Source organism: Festucalex cinctus, chromosome 16, assembly GCF_051991245.1.
Source record: "Festucalex cinctus isolate MCC-2025b chromosome 16, RoL_Fcin_1.0, whole genome shotgun sequence".
NCBI classification, from domain to species: domain Eukaryota; kingdom Metazoa; phylum Chordata; class Actinopteri; order Syngnathiformes; family Syngnathidae; genus Festucalex; species Festucalex cinctus.
The window spans coordinates 17,260,490-17,278,615 of record NC_135426.1 but is presented as its reverse complement, the minus strand read 5'-3'; the positions used below and the strand labels follow the sequence as shown (position 1 = coordinate 17,278,615).

Sequence of the window (18,126 nt, the reverse complement as noted above, 5' to 3'; positions counted from 1 at the left end):
ATTATACGGAAAAATATGATTTATTTTCTACAAGTAATGTGTTTTTGCTCATGTATGTCGGCAACGTCTGGTGACAAATAAATTCTGTTAAACCAAATGGCAGAAGGTACAATTGCCATTCATACAACATAATAATATTTTTGTGTAACTAAACAGGCCCAAATATCACACCGAGTAAGACATTTTTGTTGGGTGTTATGCGGTCTATCTATCTATCTATCTATCTATCTATCTATCTGTCTGTTTATCGAGCTATCTATACAGCTAGCTATCTAGCTAGCTTGCTATCAAGCTAGCTAGCTAGCTAGCTATCGAGCTATCTTATCGATCCGTCCATCCGTCTATCTGTCTGTCTATCTGGCTGTCTGGCTGGCGGTCTGGCTAGTTAGCTAGCTAGCTAACTATCGAGCTATCTATCTATCTATCGAGCTAGCTATCTGCTCCCCTGCCAAAATAGCCTTAAGCTGTCTCTCCAATGATGAATTTACCCATCTGTGCACCACATCAGACACTTTAAATTCAAACATTCAAGATAGCTAGCTTTATATCCCCACCATCGAAAAAAAAAAAAAAAAGCCTCTGTGATGATGAATTCACGCATACATGCACCACTTCAGACACTTTGTATTCAAACAGCCAAGCATAAAATGAAGTCAGGAGTTCTACTTCTCCTTGTTTTCACTGCAGATGACGGGCTGTACCATCGTGACGCATTGCAGCCACCGCTAGAGGACCGGCGGAAGAGTCACATCCCGGAGGAGTTCGCGGGCCTCCTCCACGGATCGTCCCCGGCCTGCGAGACACCGGAAACGCCGTACCACCTCTACAGCCCCAAACCTCGCAAGCACGCCTCCACGAGCCTGCAGCCCCCCGATTTTAACCTTGCGATCCCATCGCTGACCCAGAAGCCCTGCGGAAAACCCCAGGTGGTCTATCGGACCGTATTCCACACGAGAGTCAACCAGGACCTGGATCGGCAAATCGAGTCGCGCTGCGGAACCAACAGCCAGTTCGCCGAGTGCGGAGGAGGGATCGCACCCAAAGGTCCTGGCTACGAGGAGAGGGCCTGCACCCTGGGCAGGATGAGGTCCATGCCCCGCAGCGTGCTGGACCTGCAGCTCTCCAAGTCCCTGTCCAAGTCTGACTCCAACCTGGTCGCCGTGTCACCCATACAGGTGGAAAGACTTCTCATTCAACCTAAAGGGTTAATTGCACTTTGAATAGAGACAAAAGTGAATTTTGGTAGAATTTAGTAACTTTTTTTTTTCATTCCAAATTTTACTCAATTTGAATGCAAATATGCTAGCTAGTAGCTACATGTTGTTATGTTTGAAAATTTAATTTATTATAATTATTTTATCCAGGAGGAGAACATATGGGAATCTGGACCTCGTGGCCAAGGCTCGGCAGGCTCGGACGCAGGCGGCGACGGAACCACACCGGTGGGAAAGCTGGAAAGAACGCCCTCCTTTACAGCTGAGTGGGAGGAGGTACGAGCTAATTGATTCATTATCATCACTCAAAAGTATTGGGACAGACTTTCTACAAGGTCAGAAGCAAAGAAGTGTCCAAAATGAAGTGCAATTAAGATTTTAATATCACCATCCGTGGAATAATTGGCGGACTTTTTAGCCTATTGATGACGCAAAACGAATTCCACGTTTGCGCCGCGCGTTCATTAGCCGGCCGACGCCGCGAATTAGCATTTGGAATTTAGCATAGTTCCCGGCAATTAAGGCGACCTTTGCGGTGTAATTGCGTGCAGCGGGAGGGCGAGATAAGAGAAAGGCCGGGAGCCACGCTGCGCTCAGTGGAAAACCGCTGAGAAGAAGGTGGCGGGGGAAAATGTTGCATTATTAGCGACGTTATCTTCCAGAGTATGTCGCTCATTAGCAAGCCAGGTGTACTTGACTGTCTGTTTGATGCATCTTATTGCTAACAGTGAGACTATATTTTTAACTAAGAACTCTTTTGTGTGTTTGCTCAGATCGACAAGATTATGAGCTCCATCGGGGCGGGAATAAGCAGCGGGCTGGATGTGAAAGAACATGATTCAGGTAAAACACACAAACAACTGTTCCAAGAACCTTTGAACAAGAAATGGGATACTAGGAAAAGAACTTTTTTTTTTTTTTTTTTTTTTTTTTTAAAGCTTATATTAATAACTGGCTAAAGGAAGTTGTCATGTTCACAGAAAAGTTCATATTTTAAGAACATTTCATAATTTCTCCAATTTATGTTTTTCATGTAAAATAAATTTCCCTAAAAATATTATACATTTTCTGGGAAAATAAGCTACACTATTACAAGACAAATGTAAACATTTATGAAGAAAAAAGTAATTACATAACAAAATGTCGTATTCCGATTAAAAAAAGCCATAATTTTCAGGGTCTGATATTACTAGAAAAAAAAGCACACATTAAAAAAGTCAGCCTGCAAAAGGAGGATTAAAAGAAAAAGAAAACAATTATAAGAAAAAAGTTGTAGCAATGTGCGTTATTAACTCATTCACTCCCAGCTATTTTCACTAAAGCTATCCCGGCTGTTTTACTGGATTTTGACTGTTTTTTTTCAAGGCCCAAGGAATATTGTTAATATGTGTAAGAATAACAGACAACGTCGTGGAGGCAGACCAATCTTACAAAAATAGGAAATGCCCATATTTGGACTTGAGGTATCTGCCTGACAACCACAATATGTATTTTTAAATGCCTGTGTTCTCATTAACACCCCCCTCCCCAAACTTCATTTTCTTATGTCAAATCCAAATCCTCCATTTACCATGGTTACCAACCAGAAAGCCCCCCCGACACATACACTAATACAACACGCACTTTTGTGTACGTGGAAGTGGGTTGGCCGGGCTTGTAGACAAAGACGCCCGGAGATGTTGCGATGGCTACCATGCGCAGAGGCAGTGCAGTGGCGACGGAGGGAGAGTGAAGTGAGCGAGCGAGCAAAGAGGAGGGCTCAGAGAGAGAGAGAGGAGACAGCAGAAGCATACAGATGAACGTGGGAGTCCTCGATGAAGAGAGTCGACAGTGCACAGCTCCATCTCTCTCTCTTTTGCACACACACACACATGCAACACACACACACGAGCAGGCAGGCAAGGGAGCGCAACAGCTGAGCGGGCGAGCGAGCGAGCAGCTGCTCCAAACACACACGGACGCCTCTCGCTTGCGGATCTCGACCTCCACCTCCATCCTCATCCAGCCAGCCGCCCACCTCCTGGCAGGATTTTACACCCAGGACCAGAGCTCTTTTCTGGATACAACTTCTGCAATCGCCCCCTCCCCTTGCGGTCTCCCTCCGTCCAGCATCTCGGACAAGTCAACCCTCGCACCTTTCCACACTGACCCCCCCTCCCCTCCCTCCCTTCCCTGCACCCCCATCATGTTTGTAGCCTAGCCCCCTCCCTCCGTTGTTTCCCCCCATCCTATCAAAAAGCATGGCTGGCTCGTTTGACAGCCACTTTGCCCGCCACAACATGATGTGGCAGTGCCAGCTGTCCCAGCCGGACTGCCGCTGCTACCGCGTGGACGGCTACTCGCTGCTCAAGCGTCTGCCCCTGCACCCCCTCATAGGTCCCCGATGCCCGCTGCAGTCGGTGGGCCAGTGGCTGGACTCCATCGGCCTGGTCCAGTACGAGAACCACCTGCTGGCCAACGGCTTCGACAACGTCCAGTTCATGGTGAGTGAGATTTGGCTCCGCCGCCGCCACGTTAAGATCGTCTCTCCAAGTTGTCGGATTTCCTCCTCGTTGCACCCACGCCGCGAGCGCCTCCCACGCGCGACGAGCCAACGCCGCAGCTCTGAGCTGCAGACGATGTCCGTTTTTTTTTGTTTTTTTTTTTATGTTGCGCGGCTCCTGGAAATGAATAAAACATGGAACACGGTGGAAAGCACCTGTTGCCTGCGGATGCTCGACAGCAGTGGCGCAGGACCAGAGACTCTTTTATTGATACAGATTGCTATCCGCAGAAATTGATCTTGTTTTTAATCCAATTATCGCACATAGAAAGAAATTAACTAATTTTTGAAATGGGAATAAGGAATCTTGTTCCCGTGGTAACTGCAGGAAGTCCTCTCGCACGTGGTCGGTGTACACGAGGACATGCCAGTTGCTGCGCTCGACCTCCTCGGCTATGTTGTGACGTCTCTACTGAGGGGCACGTTGCAGCAATGATGTTGTAATTTGGTAGCTTTACCACTAGGTGGAGCTCGAAATGTGAGTTTTCCTCGTAGGTACCACTAGGAGAGTCCTTTCCACATTTAAAAAAATTAAATAAAATCTAATCATGTGTAAAAAAAAAAAAAAGAAAAAAAAAAAAAAGATGTAAGTGTAATTTTGTACATTTTAAAATATAGCAGAAGATTTTATTTTTTGATTATTAATTAACAGCGTTCCCTCATTTTCCGCCAGGGTTAGGTTCGAAAAATGCCCACAATAAATTAAACCCGAAAACTAGTTAGCTTTATGTTTTACATTTATTATAAAATGTTTTAAGGTTCTAACACTTTTATCATTGAGGCATTTATGTTCTCACATTTCTCTCATTTAAACATTCTCAATGTTCAAGTCTTCATGAATTTGTAAAATCTGTAAAAGAAATGCATGCAAAATTGCACTAAAAAAAACAAACAAGGAAACAGCGAGGCCGCAAAAAATGAACCACGTTATAGCAAGGGAATACTGTATTTTTTTCTCTCTCTAATTTTGCCCCAGTCTTCATAAATTTGACATTTTCGTCACTAGCTGCAGTACTAAAATTTGTGCCAACAGAGGGTGCTAACACACAGTAACATGCTCATTTGGGACCCTGACTTCAATGCCAGTATTATGTTCATTTATTTAGTTATATTCCGTTATATTTTTGTCATTATTTTCTGTAACTATAGTTATTGCCTATAAAATATATTTTATGTTAGTATCTTTGGGTGTCTGAAACAAATTAGAGTTACTTGATCTCCTGTGGGAAATATTGGTTTGGTTTTAGCAAGCTTTGGTCTAAGTAAGACTTTTTTTTTTTTTTCTTTAACAGATTAATTAACCTGGAACCTTCCCTTATACAGTACATGGAAGTGATTTTGAGGTCATGGTTTGTGTCATATTTACTCACTTGTTAAAAATGCGAAAGATTCTCAAAAAAGACCTTTTAAATTTACATGTTTCTTTAGCATTGGCCGCTAATTATTGTGGTTAGCTTTAGCACTCATTACAGCTCTAAATGCAGTTCTAGTTAAAAACAAAACAGAAAACACGAGTCGAGAAAACAGATTAGAAAATGTTTCTAAAAAATAATCTTGTCCTCATCACAGTGTCAGTTAAGTGTCGCATGGCAACCATCTATCATTAGCACTCACCTCTAATTAGCGTGGGCGTGTCCGCTAACCTTCATCAACCAGACGAGGACACAAGCATTATTTTCCAAGAAGCCCCTCACCAAATACGATTGGACGTGATGTGATTAGGTGCGTACCTAATGAAGTACCAAATTCATGAATTGAGTCAAGGACAGGAAAAAATGCTATAATGAGGATGTATGTAACAATATTCCAAATGTTCATCGCTATCTTGATATCTTCTAACTGCACATCCTTGTCATCCATCTCCATTCTGGTCTTGACCCTCCGCCATGGAGCAGGGATTTTAATTTGCCAACTATTGTGACGATGACAACCCAGTCCGCTCCTCATGAGATTGATGAACCGATACGGCCTTTGCATTCCAGAGTAGCCTGCCAAAGCCGCCTTCATAAACGTGTCTTCCATATCGCTATGCATACTAATGAATCCACTCGAATAAATGGGAAATGTGGGAATCATGCCAATGAGAATTCCCTTGGGGTTCTTCGCACAGCCACCAGAGGGCATACAATATGCTGTGATGTATTAACCAGCTTGATGACATCACAACCACTTCTTCGTTCCCCATTGAAATGAATGAAAATCAGTTCAAGCCTCTCAAAAATGACATTACAGTAATTTTTTAAATGAGTAAAATAGAACTTTATAGTACATTTATTATAGTAATGAGTTGACATCTAAATAGCTGTGATTGGCTGGCAAGCAGTTCAGGGTGTACCCCACCGACTGCCGGAAGCCAGCAGGGATAGGCTCCAGCACCCCCGCGACCCTTGCGAGGAGCAAGCGGTTAAGAAAATGGATGGATGGATGGATGGATGGATGGATGGACGGACGGACATCTAGATAGAATTAAAAAAAAAATTCTTCTCATCGTGTTGTGCACCTTTGCCACCTGGGGGCAGTATAAGACACATAATATGTATACTGTACTGGAGACTCAGCTCATCATTCTGACTTCTCAGTACGGCAGTAATGTTTGCATTTCTGCACAGAGGATAAAGAATCTATGTATGTGAATATTGTCATGCGGTCTTTCGACACGTGTTACTGCACTGTTTGTGCTCAGATCTGTGTTGCTTGAAGGGGAACAACTAGGGGCCAAACAATTAAGCAGCCAATATTAACTTTTATAATCTGCAAAAATTTAAGCAAATTTATTTTCCCCCCTCCCCAAAGAAAATGTTCCTTTATTTTTATTTTTTTCTATTTTTTTTTTTTATTTAAAGTTAGACAAATAATAAAGGACAAAGTACTATAAAATAATGAAACGTTCTGCCTGTAATTCATATCATTATCATTGCAAACATAAAGGAACTAAATATTGGCAGATTATCAGAACCTTATTGTCAAATATCAGAAAATAAAAAATATAAATAAAATATATTTCGGCATCGACCTGAAAAAAAAAAGAAAAAAAATCATATCTGTTGAACCCAAACAACCCTGCCACATATATGCTAATTGTTAGCCTTTGGCGCTTCCTATTGTATGTAGTGTTACAATAGCGAAAGCTAAGTGTTTTATTACGCTTTGCCATGCACAAGTGTGCGATTCGGAGTATGATGCCAGCCAATAGTTGGCACTTGCGGCCACACAAAGACAATAGGAATAGAATTTGTCATATCCAAGTACTGGCAATGAGTTGTGTGACAAAACACTTTTTTTTTTTTTTTTTTTGCTAACACAACTCGTCAGTTTTGGAGGGTATCGACTAGCGCGGAGCTGCATAATGAAGCCACCAGCGTGCTTTGCTCGTCCTCACGCCGAGTGCTTTAAAGTGGGAAAAACTAAAGCCGCAAATTGGCATCAAGTGCAAAATGTTTGCTCAATGTGAAGCACACTAGCCGCTAATATCGCATGTGTGTGTTTGGTGGCGCAGGGCAGCAATGTGGTGGAGGACCAGGACCTGCTGGAAATCGGCATCCTCAACTCGGCCCACAGACAGCGCCTCCTGCAGGCTATACGGCTCCTGCCCAGGGTGAGTGGTGAAGCAACCAAATGGGGCTCTTTGCACACTAAACTCTATATAAAGTGTGCATGACAACATAATGAAGTTTGATGGGCTTACTTTACGCCTTAAGTGCCCTCAAATTGAGTAGTAGACAAGTGTTGAATTTTCGGAATAAGCAGATTTTATAGCAGCACTTTACTGCAGTCAGCAGTTGCTTGAGGAACTCACTGCCACTTGTGACTATCAAAATTTTCAAAAGTATCTCTTTCATGGCAGGTGAGGCCAATCGGCTATGACGGCAACAACCCGACGTCGGTGGCTGAGTGGCTGGAGTCGCTGGAGCTGGGCGACTACACAAAGTCCTTCCTGGTCAACGGCTACACGTCCATGGAGCTGGTCAAGAAGATCTGGGAGATCGAGCTCATCAACGTGAGTCCAAACTCTTTCAAAACGGATGAAATATTAAGTGCAATGATCACGCCTGCTGTTCTTGTGTGTCTATTTACGTCTGGAATGTGTGTGTAACATTCCATCGGGGGAGGGGTCTTGTGGGGGGGGGGCTTCTGCTTGCTGCTGCCGCTGCGTTTCCTCCCCGGTGGAGGCAGCGCTGATGAAGTGATCAGCTGGAGGAGGTGCAGAGAGCCTCGTTATATAAGCATGTGGGCCGCAAGATGCTTCACAGCGTCAGGGATGCCGCCCACGTGCAGTGTGCGCGCGCGCGCGTGGATGCGTGCGCATCTGTGGGATGCATATGTGATATACATACATACATACATTCAATGGGGTAAAAAACGCATTATTTGGCCAAAATGCAAAGGAAGTGGGAACTAGCCAAATACTTTTTTTTTTTTCTTTTTTTCACCACTGTATATACAGATAGATAGATAGATAGATATAGATAAATTGTATGCATTTATGGTGCTGAAATTACATTTACAAAAAATGTATCATGTGTTATTTATACAGTATGTAGTACTGCAGGATCAAGTGAATTTGTAGTGCAATAAACCGCCACTAGAGGGTGGACAAGCACGCTAAATAATTAAAGTCATTGCTTATTAAAGCCTGAATTCACCAGCTTTCAAGTCGGAGGAGGAAGTTGTGGTTTAATTCCAAGGGAAAGGGGTGGCTGCATTCTAGAAACGTCCACAAGATGGGGCTGCTCACCTGTCACATTTTTAGCGCTCAGGTGACTGCAATTTGCTTTCGTTTTGGAGCGGAGACAGGAAGTTGCATGTAAGCGACGAATCAGTCTGGGACCCACTTCAAGGTCACATTTGGCCACTTTTCACACATGGTCGGTTCATTTTAAAAAAAAAAATTTTTTAATTTACAGTGTACACATTTTGTGCAAATGTAATAATCACCAAATCAGTCCAGTCAGTACCAAATCACCATTTTCAGCCTCCTTCGCTCCAAATTTGACAAGACAGATGACTTAAATGAGCAGCACCACCTTGTGGACGTTTGTTGAACGTGCACATCCCTTCAAAATAATGGCAGAGGTTTTATTTTGGAATGGAGTACAGTTGGGAAGTACAAAACGTCCATTCCGTCCTAGTTAGGCTCGAGTGAGATTCTTCCGCCTTTTGGCATGCGAAAGCCTGTTCTGCTTTGTGTTCGTCACAAACAAGGCCCGACTTGTCCGGCGCATTCCTGTCACACTTTTTTGACAAAGTGCGTGCGTGTGCAAATATGTGAACAAGCAAAGCCAGGACTGTCTTCCTCTCTGGCGCGGCGCTAGCCTGTTGCCATGGCGACTGCCGGTTGCCCTAGCGACGCGAGATATGGTACGATAGCAGTTCATTGAAGTGTACTGGTGTCGGTGTGCGTTTGTGTGTGTACCTGCACGACGCCGGGTGGCCCGATGCCAGTGATGGCGAGCAGCGTGTGTGCGCTTATCACCTTTTCTGTCAGGACTCCAAGTGGACAGATTGTGCGGCGTCCCGCTGTCAGATGGTTCCGGGCCTTAAATATAGACGGCGGGATCAAACCCTACGCTACGCTAACCCGTTGCGGTGCACACTGCCATCAAACCACCACTTTTCCCTTTTGCATGTCACTCTGGAAAGGAAGCACTTGCCTCCATCCTCTTATCAGTAACTCAGAATATTGTCACATTTCATGTGAGCATGTTACCAGTTACGTAAATATCATCAGTGTTTCACTGTATTGAACGCGCAATCGTTGTATCATGATACAGTTGATATCGATGGAAAAGTATCGCGACATTATTGAGTTACTTTGCGATTCCCACATCTTCTATTTTGACAGATATTCCGATACATCCATTATCGTGTTACACAACTTCCTTTAAGCAATATAAAGCTAAATGACACGCATATGACACATACCTTTTTCTTTCATGTTCAAGAGTAGGAATGAATGTCACTTGCGCAAGAAGTGACTCAAACGTCTTTTTTTTTTTTTCTTTCCCTCCTTCAAGGCACGTTTTTTCCCGTTTCAATCAACCGCTACGAGGTGATCGTGAATCACGTTGCGTCGTAGTAAGCCGACGGACGCCGTACGAGCGCCTGCTTAGCGTCGCCATAGTGATGAGATGGAGAGGAGGAGGAGGGTAGAGAGAACGGGGAGGAGAGAGAGAGAGAGAGAGAGAGCGATCAGGCAGAGACATGCAGCCGAGCTGCCGCAAGCTAAGACGAAGAGGAGCTGCCGAACGAGAGGGAGAGGCGACGGCGATAAGGAGAACAAAGTGCAAGCGGACACATTTGCCAGGACGACATCTTGACGTTTCAGTTCGTCTTCAGGAAGGTGAGCGCTGACGTGTTTGTAGCCTGTTGTCGTTTGGAGCGTCCTTATCATGACTGCTGACTATGATGATTGTGTGTAAATGGGGTGAGTAGAGAGGAGTGAGGTTTGGGTGGGGGTGGGGGTGGGGATTTAGTGGTCAAGAGAAAGAGTTCAATGTGTCCAGACATCGCTTGCTCTCTCTGGCAACACGTGTTTGTTTTCACCAACGGCCTCAGAACTTCCTGGACTGGAGGCGTTAAGACGAGCGTCCTTGTCAACTTTGACGGACGGCCAATGCATGTCAAACTTTTCACAGCAGCAGCAGTAAAAAAAAAAATGTAAAAAAATTTTGGAACCCATCTGTCAGACTACACAAAATGGTCTAGAAAAGGTGCAGTTAGAAGACTGAATGATCGTTAAACTGGTGCTACTGTCAGGCTAGCCTACTTTAGCTTTTGGTTTTGGTTAGAAAGTGGCTACATTTGGTTGACGGTACTTCCCAGCCTTTATTGGACCAAGGCTTATAATCGACTTTTGAAAAATCTTACAACAGAAACAAAAATGTTGAAAAAACCTCACACCTCCAAAATGGCTACTTTGCTAACACATTTCTAATTTATCATTGATTAAAATGGAAGAACACATCAAAGTCTGCTTCGGCCGACCCCCCCCAATGAGACAAAAAGTATTTTTTTCACAAACGCAAACAACTGAGGTTATATCATCTTCCCCCAAATTCTTTTTCAAAGGTCTTTCAGCCATGAGTGATGTAATGAATACAACAATGAGTTGAATACGCAGTGTAAAGGGTAGAAATAAATCTGGTGCTTCCTTCTGCACAGAAGCATGACAGTGATCCAATTAAAAACAAAAAAAAAATGGCTTTGTCAAATGGCTCGAATTTTTTTTAGTTATTGCTCAAACACGTCCAGACTTTCAATCTTGAGGCAATGAAAAAGTGCACGGCTCCCACACAGTGAGGGAAGATGCAGCGTTTGAACACTTCTCGTGCAGTTCAAGTCAAGAATTTTTCAATACTTAAACTTGGTTAATCGTGTAAAAATGAGAAAGTAGGCACAGTCCAATATATTGATTTGTGATAAAATAGGAAATAGGAAATATAATTGGGTGTAAAATGTTTTTTGCCTCACACTCATCTCAATTTATTTCCAAATTTATGTTAATTATGCAGTAATTCTCAAAGTGTGATACATTGGTACACAAAAGAATCCCTGAATTAAATTTTCCGATCGTGTTAGTGGAATTGTTTTTCAAGTGTTTTATTTTTCCTTTCAATTAGAAGAACATTTAATTGTTAGAACAGTAGTCTACTGCAAATGTATTAGTAACTCAGTTACAGATCACAAATAAAAATTCAGAAGATTTTGACCCAGTTCATGCACTATACTTAGTTGTGATTTTTCTTTTCTTTCTTTTTTTTCTGCTCTAAACTAGCCCTCAGTATTACTCCGAAGGAAGATAAAACTGCTAGCGATAGCGTAGCTAAAAGTGTGAGGTCGAAAGATAGTTGGGAAAAAAGCTCTTAGTGATGGCATCAACTTGCCGCCTTTATTTTAAAGCTGTTAAGATGTTGCTCTATGATTTCCTAGTGAATAAACTTGTATCTCACCCTGTTTAGCTTTTAACTACACGGCCATAAAAACAAGCTAACCATAATAACTTGTTTTGAGGTCTTTTCCGTTGCTACTGTTTGTCAACGTTTCGGTTGGCGAACGGAGTCTCGGTTTCTCAACTGCTAGCATTAGCGTTGTTGCTACATCTCCGCTATCGGAACACGAAGGCTTAGCACAAGAGCATATTTGTATGTTTCTGGTGTTGAAGAGTACACATCTGGCTACTCATTTGGTTACTAGTGTTAGCATTGTCGCTACTAGTCAGACTAGCCCACTTTTACGCTTGTCAGGTAGTATATTCTGGTTATTAAATCACCTATAGGGCTAACCTAGCCTAGTACAAAAATCAGCATAACACACGTTTTTTTGTTTTTTTTTTGTCATTAGCATTGCTGTTAACAGTCAGGCTAGCACCACTTTAGGCATTGGTTTTGTATATATATTTTGGTCTGTGAAAACCGCCAACAGAACACAACGTGATCCGAGCATCCGCATTTAGCTAAAAATTGTTCAGCTTCTTTGGATGCTACGACACCGGAGGAACTTCGAGAGCATAAATCATGTTGACGTGAGCAGCGTTGTGTTGTCGGCGTGTGACCCATTTGCGTGACGTCTGGAATAAGCAACACTAGAAGACGTAGGACGGCTCGCCTCGCCTTTTGGCTTCATCTATCTTTAGACACTTGGACCCACATTATTACTGCGGAATACTATACATATTTATTTATATTTTTTAGGATACTTGAGAGACGCTGGACAAACATTTAGCCTCACACTGGAGTAAATATGGACATACGCCAAAAATGCCTCATACTGTGTATAAATATTCATATAGTTGGTTGCATACAGTGTGTGATGTATTTATTGCCCACTACTTTAGACTTTAACGCCTGTTTGTGTTTGTGTGTGCGCTGATGCTCAGCATTATGAAACACGCTTCATCTTTACCCTCTGAAGTATTTTAGTAACCCAGAAAATAGCATCAACTCTCATCCTGTGCGTGCGTGTGTGCGTGAGCAGTGAGGGGATCTCGTTTTCATGTTGATCCTGCAGCATTTAACACACGCACACACACAGTCTAGTTCCACTCCTCCTGCTATTAATGGAGATGCATCTGTCTCCGTGTAGGCGGGCCTCTTCATGCCTCTCCGCTATTGGCCGCCCGCCCTCGCCGAGCCGCCCCATTGGCTACTGTACAGTTTTTATCACTTCCAACACATTGCAACCCCCCTCCCATTTGGTGGCTCGTGCTGGTTGCCAGGCAACCAGTTGGTCTGTGGTTACCGTCCAGTAGTAGATCACCCCCCCCCACCCCACCCCAAGACATACGACCCCCCCCAGTGTGTGATTTACAGGTCGATAGTAATGATCCATTCCACACAAACATTAGCCCCGTGCTGTCGGCATGGGGGGAGGCTCAGGTGCAAAGACGAGTTCAACAATCAATAACTGAGGAGTCAAATGAAATTGATTAATTCACAGTACCAAAATGCAGTATTATTCGGGGTGTGAATTGCCGAGTATCTGGCGATTCGATCCGTCTCACGATTCATAGGTCACGATTCGATTTGATACCAATTAATCTTGAATCTGTAAGTCGATTATTGCAATTTTTTAAAGGGATACTAAACTTATTTAACAACCCATTATAGCAATAAAAAGTTCATGTTTTGTCTATAATTAATTTAATACTTTCATTATTTTTCACGTACAAATAGTACCTTTAAAAACGCATTTTGCAACTTGCTGTTGACTGAAAATGACATCACAAGGGCTCTGGTAACCAATCACAGCTCACCTGTTTTCTAGGTTTGGTCATGTGACATTCACAAGCTGAGATGTGATTGGTTACCTAAGCCCTTCTGATGTCATTTTCAGTCGACAGCAAATTGCAAAATGTGTTTTTAAAGGTACTAATTGTACATGAAAACTAATGAAAATATCAAATTTATTATTGGCAAAATGTTAATGTTTGACTGCCAAAAATGGCTAAATAAGTAAAGTATCCCTTCAACTCAATTTTAGAAAAATCAGTAAACTTGCACACTGTAAAATGTATCGAACTGAAACTTCAACACTGTATTTAACAAACAGGTTGCAATCTGTTTCATGTTTGAACAGCATTAAAATAAAATATTAAGGCTTAATGTTCTATTAATATAACATTCTTCCATGCTTAAAATGTGAACCCTAACCCAAAGTAAAACTTTTTGTTAAATAGTTCCATCAACAATTGATATTTAAATATCGATTCGATACAAGAATTGCGCTCTGTAACATCACGATATATTGCCGAATCGATTTTTCTTAACACCTCTTAAGTTTTATGGCACAAAATATATGCACAAGCAGTCGCATATGAATTTTATTTAGTGCTGTCAGCCTCGAATATTTCTAGAATCAATTAATCTATCAATTGTTCAATCGATTCAATTCAATCAATTACCTGATTATTAAAATAGCTGAGTTCGTTTGAGTTCATGACCGTGAGGTCAAGTGTCAGGTACTAATGTAACAGTGTCTCTTTATAAGACGTGATGTTCGTGATGTCAACCTTTAATCCTTTAGGTAATGTCGGGACCTATGTGATGTCGTTCTCTATTGTGGTTCTGTTACTCCAAGATGACGCTGAGACCAGCGTGGATCAATAGGATCTCCACTCACGAGTTCATTGGCGGTAACCTGACGCCGCTGGTGGATGAAGCTGGAGATTGGAAAGCTTAATTTTCTGTGGATTTAACTCGCGTAACGCTGTGATGTTTTGAGCATTCTTTCCAATTTATTTGCGTCTTTGGCAAGCCGGCTCGTCGACAGCCTCTCTCTGAGCGTTCTTTATTTGCGTCGCCTTAATCCGTTAATCAAGGCCGCTCCCATCTGCGCTAACGGCAGCGCTAACGAGATTAGCGCGACGGCTGGCGAAGCGGAGACGGAAAATCTGCTCGCTAACGACATCAAGAGCGGACGGCGGCGCCTGTGCGGGATGACATCGGGGCGACTTGGCGCCGGCGGGTTGTGGGTTGTGGCTGCATGCGGCAGAGGTCATTTACATGCGAACGGTGCGGCGCCACGCCGCAGTGTTGGCTCGCCGTTGCCTCTTTGGTCCGTTCGGTGATAACAACCGCGTCTTCATACCCTCCAAAAACAGCTGCTTTACGCGTTCCTGAATGTGTATGAGCTGTGTGAGCGTGTGTCTGCTGATGCGGCTCTGTGTTGCCATGGCAACAGGTGAACTTCTGCTTGAGGTCTGCTGTACTTAAATAGATGATGTTCTTATGACTGCTGCATCTCTGAAGCGTTGTTATTAAGACTTGCGCTACTACTGTTTTGAAAATTAAGCCCTCAAATCCAATTTGACTTTGCAAAATGAAATTTGGTATGTGTCTATCATGAGTAGACCAAGGGTTATGAAAGTTTTGGATTCACGAGTAGACCCACAAAAAAAAAAAAAAAAAAAAAAAAAAAAGTCTCTAGAAGTCATTCTTGACAAGACGCAGGAATTCTGCCATTTTGAATTGAAGCAGATTTAAACAAGGTCAAATCAGCACCAAACATCCATTTTGACTTGGAACCGTGATTGAAAAGATACAGGAAGTCTGCCATTTTGTTTTGAAGCGACCATTTTAGGTACGTCTCCAGGGGTTCGAATGCTTTGATAACTCCACTTCTTCCATAAATAACTCATGTAATAAATTCTGTACAACAGTAATTGGACATAGAAGGTTTTTGAATCAGACCGCGACACGATTGAAGCGCCTGTGTGTGTCTGTGTGTGTCTGTGACTCAGTCCTTTTGGGAGAATCATTACGCTGGCGGCAAGGCCTCACATTGAAGCTAATTACCACAACCGCACACACCACGCACACATCACACAGAGGTTAGTGGCACTGGCTGGTGCGCCAAGGTGCAAACGTCCCCGCCGAAGGCCGTCATGTTCCCGCTGGTCTTCTTTTTTTTTTTTTTTTTTTTAAAGTGGTAACTGGCACAGTCAGAGGACGCCTGGTGACCGCGGGAACAATGCAGCCTTTTCATTGGCGTCCAAGTGTGTGTGTTTGTATGCACGTTGGGTGTAATCAGCACGAAAACAGCAACAGCGCAGTGAGCATTTGATGGCCGCGCCGTCAGATGATTCATTCATTAAGCGCCAGAAATGACGACAACATGCAGGCAGAGTGCGGCAAGGTTAGCAGTTAGCGCTTCCACTGGAGACAACATTATGCAACTCCAAATGTGGAATGCTTTGATTTACCCGCTGCTCATTTGCATCCAGCTCCCTTCAAGCTTTCGACGATGAAGACGGTCTGATGAGACCCTCATAGTGTTTATCTTGACAAATGCAAAACATCATGCAAATGACATCAAAAGTGGCTTTTTTCGGATAGAAAATGATCGGAGTTGACACTAAATATTGCACTCAATAAATATGATAGTCGTGAAATGTGTAATATTTTCAATAGAATTTGGAGAAAATTAGAAATTTTGAACAATTACCAATTAGGGAAGTAACGATATCCAAACATCACGATACTTTATTATCACGACATTGTGGGGAGGTTGGTGATATTAAAAAAAGGTCACAATATTGTAAAATAAAAATAACTCATACTAAAAAAAATATTAAAATAAAATAAAATGATAAAATATTAGGCTTTTCTACATTTCAGTAATACGTATAAACAACCTACAATGTTTAATAACATTAATATTGAGGCAACTCATCTGACCATTAGCGTGGGCCAAAACATGCTATGTGAAAATTAAACTGCACTAAAAAAAAAAAAAAAAAAACTAGCCACCAGAGGGTGCTAGAACTGCACAAATGGAAATCAACCTGAAGATGTGCTGCTTTTAATATCATACATGACGACGATATATTGTGACTGTTTTAATATCGCGATATCACGATATTGCTGTTATCGTTACATCCCTATTACCAATGATAATAAAAATTTAAATTATATGTAATGATAATCTTTTGGATACATTATTTGTTAAATTACCAAAAAAATAATGCACTTTTAAATAAAACATTTGATTCATAATACAATTTTTTTAAATGTAAAGGAATAATTAAACGAAAAACTTAACATCTGCAAAGAGAATTGTCTTTTATACATCATCTGAAAAATGAGTGATATTTTAAAAATTAAAAATTAATTGACAGTAATATTAATTTTCCTTTTATTTCAGGCAATAGTGTACAGTTGAACACAGGAGCCACAATTCATACTGTAGTTTCATAATATGAACAGAGCAAAATAAGAGAAAAGAGGAAAATTTATGATTTTGCCTGAAAGGCACAATAATTTAAAAAAAATCATTTTTAATAGGTTATATGGGGGGAATTATTATTATTTTTTCTCAAGTAAAAAAAAAACCCCGCAATAATTAAATCTAATAAATGTTTTTGTAATTAGTAATCTTTTGGGATCAAATATTTACCAAATAAAAAATAAATTTTATTTGTGGAAATGTCACAAAAAAAATGTCAATTTAGCCATCACTTTTTATTAATTAATTAATTTATTTATTTATTTTTAGAAAATATATAAATGTGTTCAGGGTGGCACGGTGGTTGACTAGTTAGCACGTCTGCCTCCCAGTACTGAGGTCACAAGTTCGAGTCCAGGCTCCGGCCTTCCTGGGTGGAGTTTGCATGTTCTCCCCGTGCCTGCGTGGGTCTTCTCCGGGTACTCCAGTCTCCGCCCACATTCCAAAGACATGCATGGCAGGTTAATTGGGTGCTCCAAATTGTCCCTAGGTGTGCTTGTGGGTGTGTGGATGGTTGTTCATCTCTGTGTACCCTGCGATTGGCTGGCAACCAGTTCAGGGTGTCCCTCTTCTACTGCCCGAAGCCAGCTGAGATAGGCTCCAGCACCCCCCGCGATCCTTGTGAGGAAGAAGCGGTTAAGAAAATGGATAGATGGATAGATAAATGTGACGTGATTATTTCAAGTATTTACTGTGGTTGTCTTTGCACTCCATTCAGGTACTGAAGATTAGTCTGATTGGGCACCGCAAACGGATCTTGGCCTCATTGGGGGACCGACTGCACGAGGACACCCCACAGAAACCCCCGCGGGCCATCTCCCTCCGGGTGAGTGCGTCGGGGTCCCGCCGGAAGCCTTCCCCCACCCGACCCGACCGCCTGTCGGCTTTGTGCGCAGGAGCCCGGCGGCAACCACACTCCCCCCCAGCTCAGCCCGGCGGCGTACGCGGCGGGGGTCCCGGGCGGCTCCCTGGACGTGCAGCACCTCATCATGCAGGCGGACGCGCGGCGGCGCCAGCGCAGCAACGACAACTACTTCGACGACGTGCCGCGATCCAAACTGGAGCGGCAGATGGCGCAAGTCAGCATGGTGGGTGGCCGGAGGCGCTCGAATGTGCGTCGCGCCGGCGTCTGATTGGCTGTCGTTTGCA

The 18,126-nt window shown here is 42.8% G+C and overlaps 1 protein-coding gene across 6 annotated transcripts in view; it reads left to right on the top strand.

The window, feature by feature from the left end:
- The window catches only part of anks1b (ankyrin repeat and sterile alpha motif domain containing 1B), a 78,540-nt gene that overhangs the window by 50,488 nt on the left and 9,926 nt on the right, over window positions 1–18,126 (top strand). For all 6 annotated transcript variants that reach the window (XM_077499297.1, XM_077499294.1, XM_077499292.1 and 3 more), the window contains 8 exons: window positions 688–1,175; window positions 1,365–1,490; window positions 1,988–2,057; window positions 3,591–3,697; window positions 7,253–7,351; window positions 7,601–7,753; window positions 17,696–17,803; window positions 17,874–18,065. In XM_077499297.1, coding sequence (XP_077355423.1) covers window positions 688–1,175; window positions 1,365–1,490; window positions 1,988–2,057; window positions 3,591–3,697; window positions 7,253–7,351; window positions 7,601–7,753; window positions 17,696–17,803; window positions 17,874–18,065 — 1,343 coding nt within the window. The remainder of the gene's footprint in view (window positions 1–687; window positions 1,176–1,364; window positions 1,491–1,987; window positions 2,058–3,590; window positions 3,698–7,252; window positions 7,352–7,600; window positions 7,754–17,695; window positions 17,804–17,873; window positions 18,066–18,126) is intronic.